General features: G+C 36.3%; 1 protein-coding gene across 1 annotated transcript; it reads right to left on the minus strand.

The window, feature by feature from the left end:
* Positions 1 to 585: 585 nt before the first annotated feature.
* Positions 586 to 2,045, minus strand: LOC108045875 (fibrinogen-like protein 1). The gene is made up of 2 exons (XM_017125328.2): positions 1,065 to 2,045; positions 586 to 995 (listed from the first exon to the last, which is right to left on the minus strand). Exons 1-2 carry the CDS (start codon positions 2,024 to 2,026, stop codon positions 860 to 862), a joined length of 1,098 nt encoding a protein of 365 aa, XP_016980817.2. The 5' UTR covers positions 2,027 to 2,045; the 3' UTR covers positions 586 to 859.
* Between the last annotated feature and the right edge of the window lie 4,261 nt (positions 2,046 to 6,306).

The raw sequence follows: 6,306 nt of genomic DNA on the forward strand, positions 1-6,306 counted from the left end.
GTTATCATGCATATTACGTATACTCCATGTCAACTATTTACATACATTTGCGTCAAAAACTCAAAAACTGTTCGATAATAGGCACTGAGAGTCTGACTCTTGCGGTCCATAAATGAATGGCGACCGAAATCAAATTACATGCCACTGTCACTCAGTCATGGACTCCGTACCGCCCTCAGAACCCCCCAAAACCCCTCTGAACCCCTCCAAACCCCTCAAAAACCTCGTACCGCCAGTTCCGATTCGCAGACTGACGTTGATTGCTTTTAGTCGGTGGGGCGTTGTGGCGGCGTGGGCGTGGGCGAGGGGCGAGGGGCGAGGGGAGCGCGACTGTCGCCCTTTATGCTTTTTAAAATATTTTATTAATTCAATTAATTATACATTTTTTGTGGCCAGGTGTTGCATGCAAAACTGCAAAAAACCCATGGATGGGCGGCTTTAAATTGATTGTATTTCTTTTTTAAATAAAAAAAGCATAGAAACATACGAAATATATTAAGGAATTATTTTCTTCAAATCTTAAATATTTTATAACCATCAAAGTGGTCAGTAATATTAATATTATCTTGGTGTTGTCCTAAAAAAAAAGGTATGTAAAATTAAATGATATTTTCGTATAATTTAGTGCTAATTAAATTTATCGTATAAGTTCTGAATTCATATTTCTAGAAAGCGACACTGAAAACCGCTTTGTTATTCTGAAATAACAATTTCCTTCTTTTAACGAACAGATTTAAAATGATGAAATTGGGCTCTTTCGCTAAATAAGTTAAAAACTTTATTACCATGAAAAGTCACATAATAAGATAGTAATGAAAAGTATCTAATTTTGTTTATAATATTACAAAAACGTAACTTTTTATGATGATATAGGTCTTATCAACATTTCAACGGTTGTGAGTGAAGTTCTCCATTTATAGTCCTGAAAAGTACCCCAAAGTATTCCATTGCTCTTCTTACTTTGGCCGTCTTTATAGAATTTTCCATTAAGCTGACTGTAATTTGAAAAGGTTAAATTAGAGGTTTATTTCTAAAGCGATTTGTTTTTCATTTCATTTGAATACCTTTGTCCACACCCAAAGTACCACCAACCACCACTTTCGTCTGCTGGGCATCTATTTCCCAAACTGTCATTGTTATAGTCATGAGTACTGAACTTTCTGCTCAAATGTTGTTCTAGGGAATCTCCGGCAGTGCCATTATACTGCCCAATATTTTCCAGCCTATAAAAATCATCCTTACTGCCAATTACGAAATGATCGTAGTGAGCGTAAGCGGTGCTTCCATTAAACATCCCAAGCTTAATGTGGAGCTCGTGTTGTTTATCCGTTGTCATGATGTGCAGTTTCTCCAGCCCGATGAAAAATTCCCCCTTGATGTCACCAAATCCATCCACATATTCCTCCCAATAGCGATGGAAGTTCTCGGATCCATCGAATCGTCTCTGGATTACCATCCAACCACTATCATTACCCTCTGCCGACCCACAAAACACATAAAATGGTTTCATTCCGCGCAGCTCTATTTGATAAGTGTCGTTTGCTAGGTCTCTTCTACACGAACTGGGCAAAATAACATTGGATTCCGAGAGCTCAACTGATTCGGTCTGAATCTCAAGATCAAGAGGTGTTGAATTTGGTTCATTGGAGCTTTCATTTTCGAAATTTGTATTTGGCTCTTTCGCTTGTTCAACTATTTCCCTTATGAGATCATCAGTGGTCTTGATTTCTTCACCCTTTTTATTTGCAGGCACTTCTTTGATTTTTTTTTCAGTCTCAGCAATGGACAACATACTTTGCAGAGCTTTTAACGATTCTGCCAAGGTATTTGATTTGCCAATCACTTCCATATTCAGCTGCAAAAGACGGTCGAGAAGAGGCTTGACACTCGAATATTCAAAGCAGGGATTTTTAATACTCGAATTTGATGGCTCCAGATGAACATTTTGAACTGGGCCTGCTCCTGTTAGTGATAGCCCCTCCAAAATCCACAGTGACAGAAAAATCATTAAAAAACCCGACTTCATTATGTTGTACAACCGAATGGTGCAGCGACCGTTAAAAAACTAAATAAAGCAAACAAGAATACTTGATATAAATATGCACTATTTTACCCTCTATAGTCGAAGTCCACAGATTATATACATTGTACAGATATTCTTGTTTCCGGTGTTTGATAAGTTGAGAATGGCTTTGAGAAACGAAATAATAAAACAAATTTTAACGGCGAGTTTGTAAGCAGCATTATATACAATCATTAAAATACCGAATTTTATTATGAAAAGCTGGCTGTCACTGATAACAAAAAATTCTACATTTCCACTTCTATAGTTTTCAGCACTGAAAAAGAAAAGTACGCCTTAAGTGTTACCTTCAATACAATAAATTGAAGATTATAAATAAGCATTTCAAAATCAATTTTTGAAAATGCACTTAAAAACAATAACGACGATAATAAGTAGGACATTAACTTGTTGGAGCACTTACTTACAAGTAAAATTTATAAACTATTGTTTTTATAGGCCGAGTATAAGCTTTGAACTGTGTTCAAAAAAAAAGGCAAAGGTGTTGAAAATTAAGTATCATTATTTACGAGAAATGGTACTCGCCCACACCCACACTGTGTATTCAAAATATATATAATTTGAAACTGGCATTCTTGTGGTTTTGGCAGTGCGTTTGAGTATTTTCAATTAGGGAACCGCTGGCATAAGGAGTGCGTGGTGCCATGAGGTGAGCGGAATTGATATACACCTAATTGGCTGCTAATTAATTAAGTGTTTCGGTGGGTTGAGTTGTGGAAATGCCTCGGCAAATGTCTGACAATGCAACCGTTTGGGGTAAATATAACCGCGACGAGTGGGCTGAAAAGGGGTGAACTTTCCAACCACCCGGCTTTTGCGCCCTCTCCTTCTCCATATTTATGTTTCTGAAGAAAAACTTGCAACATCCTTTGACTTAATATTTATTGCAGTTGACTGCATGTCGCACAATACAAGCCAAACATGAGAATGCAACTGCAGCATAGGAATATCGAATGGAAAACTACGAATGCCCTTATTGAAATACATTCAATTTAATTCTTCTTAATAAAAAGCACTTAAACTTATAATGAAGTAATTGATTAGAAAGGAGGTAGAACACTGTAAAATAATAATCGTTTAAATTATAATAGTTAATATATTTAAATGATCAAATATTAGAAAGTAACTAACGAACAAAAATTGGCAACTCCTATGAATATGATTCAAATGATGGGTTTCCATTTGATTATTTTAAATGCTAAAAGTAAGTATAAATGTGTATTAGAAGAGAGTCAATAATAAACATTACAAAAATCTTTTGCTTACCAAAAAATAACTAAAATATTTAATTTTTGGTTTTTTCAGCGGAAATCCCCCCAAATAGCTATTGTACCCTAAATCTTTGAAATCGGGCAGATAACAAATGCATGCGAATTCGAATACAAGTGCATGTGACTGACATCTGTGTGCGTTACTCTGTTTACACGCGTGTGTGTGTGTGTGTGTGTTCGTGTTGCCAACTGAAATGACAAATGACTTTTGCTTTTGCTTTGGCTTCTTGTAGCTGTTGTTGCTGCCCCAAGTGAAGTTAAGCCAACAAGAAAGTTAAACACTGACAATGAGATTTATGAGAGAACTGGCTCACATATATATATATATTTAGAAATGTGTATGTAGAGGGGGAAATGTCCTGCCTGGCTGCACGTATGTTGATGTGCATTAAAGCATGACTAACCTAATTCAATTGTGCTCCAGGATATGCACACAGTGATGTGGTATCTCCTCCTCCTTTTCCCCCACCCACCGTATAAATACACATCCGAACGTTTGTGTTGGCGTCGTTTAAATAACGTCTAACCCCAATCAGGGCTAGCTGCCGTGCTCCTTCGTCCTTCGGGCCACATCCTTCATCTATCCTTAATGGCCGCTGGCAGTTGCCACATTAACCGCCTAGTGTCCTGCACAGGAATAATTTTAGCCTCCTGAAGTGACAGTACTTATGTAGAATCAATTGTTTCACATTTTTCCATTTCGCACTTTAACGGATTACACCGCTTAAATGGTGTATATATCACATTATTTGAGTCTTATAAAGGAATAAATATATGAATTCTTTATTCAACAAAAACTTGCCAAATAATTTAATAAAAAAATTCCAAGGCCAAAAAACCAACAAAGTAAAATATTGTATATTGTCTACAGCTTAGTTTGTTATTTTCGAGTTATATATTTTCTTAGAACATTATTAATTTTTAAATTCATCAAGAATTTTAAAACCCACAAATAGATCTTAATTACTTTATATGACATGGTCTACCGAAACGTCGGCTTAAACCCAGTCTTATTTATCTCTTAATGTATTTTTTTAAATAATTATACTATTTAGGCAGCTAGACAGAGTCAATGAAATGTCAGAAACCATTTGCACGATTAAGAACTATAGTTCAGATTCCCGACAATTAGACACCCACAACAAAACTTTACCGCAAATGTTATAAAAAGGGTAAGTTGAATAATTTTCATTGGGTTAAAAAAAATAGAAGTACCAAAAATAATTTATTTTAAGACCAAACTATTAAAAACGTAATTTTTGTATCAACCAACTGGAAAAACATTGGTGAAGTTCAAATGTCAATTTTTGTTTATACAATTGTTTGGTGAAAAAGTCTTGTTCATATGTAAGTAAAAAATGCAAATTCGAAAAAGTGGAAAAATAAAATGTGTTCAAATGTGACATAAGCAAAAGTAATAAGTTTTAATTTTTTTGTGGCACAAAAAAACAGACAAATACATAATGACATAAATCAGGATTTTACAGCAAAATGAATCTCTAAAAAAAGATATTTTTCTAAGTAAGTAATATAATTTCGATAGGCACATTGTTTACCATATATTAGTCATTGAGCTCCAAATTGTCTTGAATAAAACCGTCAACCCAAACGTGCTTTAGTCATTGTTTCGTGGTTGATTTGTTCCGATCGTGTTGGCTCTGTTTTTCTGTCCAACTCCCACAATATGTAGACGCTTGTAGTATATTGTCTGGCACTCAATCAATTGTTCAATCATATTTTCAGCAATCCCAGAGGCGCTCGAATAATCGACTTCATTTAACTGAAAAACAGTGGGCCACAGCTGAGCCACTCGGGTGCTTTTGGTGGGCGGACTCCCGCCGGAGTGGTTCCTTGCTGAATGGCATTACGATGTAATATTGCATTAGATGATAGATTTATTCCCAGCTCAATTTTAACTGCCACTTTTGCTGTTTGCCGTTATTTCCGATTCCCAATTCAGTATCCCCTTACTCCTTTCCCTTTTCTCCTTTCCCCTTTCTTCTTTTCCCCTACTTTCCACCAATACTTGGGCTTCGTTGCCGACTTCCTTCTTTGGCAGTTTACAACGTCCGCACAGTTTTTGGCCCAATGGCCGATTATGTCCTTTGGGTGCCTTTTGCCATTATTCCCCAATCCCTCACGCCTTTCCTCATTTCTCGCCGGGAGTTTCTCTCGTTTGGCTAACGTTTCCCACTTCGCCAGTTGGTTATTTCGGTTTTATTTTTACATTCTTTTTCCTTTTTTTTCGTTGCTTTATTTTTGCTACTACCACTTTATCTACTGGCCAAATCTGTATGCAGAAAATATTTTGTCCATCACCGACAACGTCTCGCCTTTTTTGCCTCGCTGGAAAAACTTTCGGAGTGAAAATGATAAACATCTTTGTGAAAATTCTGTGATTTTTTCCTTCATTCTCTTCAGTGATTTTAATACACTTGCGAAGGGTATTAGACAATAAACGAACCGATTTGAAATCGCTGATTATAAAATATATAAGAGCACACTTATACACAGCGTTATTTTTATACAGCATACTTTTAGGCACCATTTTAAGTGGCTTCAAATCTAAAGAGATTTCTATTTCACGGAATTAACATATATCAAGCAAGTATACCCAAAGAGTATTTGAAATTTCATAGCCTAAAATAAGCCTTATTTTTTTTAACAGTATCTGACATAGATTTAAAAAAAAAGTTTTTTTTGTGGGCTTCACAAAACATATAGCCATCTCGCTCGGCTTGTACATTCTGCGGCTTGTTTCTTCCTCTTGCGCCCCACTTCCGTTTCCCATCCTTTCGTCATCTGCTTTTTGGTCGCTTCATCAATGTTTTGGTGTGAAATGTAACAGCCACTTATTGTGATTGTTCGGGTGTGGGTGTGGGTGTAAGTGTGGGTGTGCTGCTGTGTGTGGAGAATAAGAGATGGAACGTCAAGCGTATCAGATGGCAAAGT

The sequence above is a fragment of the Drosophila rhopaloa genome, unplaced genomic scaffold, assembly GCF_018152115.1.
Source record: "Drosophila rhopaloa isolate 14029-0021.01 unplaced genomic scaffold, ASM1815211v1 contig_3, whole genome shotgun sequence".
NCBI lineage: Eukaryota > Metazoa > Arthropoda > Insecta > Diptera > Drosophilidae > Drosophila > Drosophila rhopaloa.

Coding starts and splice junctions, on each gene's coding strand:
- LOC108045875 (XM_017125328.2), bottom strand. CDS start 2,026: ATGAAGTCGGGTTTTTTAATGATTTTTCTGTCACTGTGGATTTTGGAG. Junction 996..1,064: donor TACTTTGGGTGTGGACAAAG/GTATTCAAATGA, acceptor TTCAAATTACAG/TCAGCTTAATGGAAAATTCT.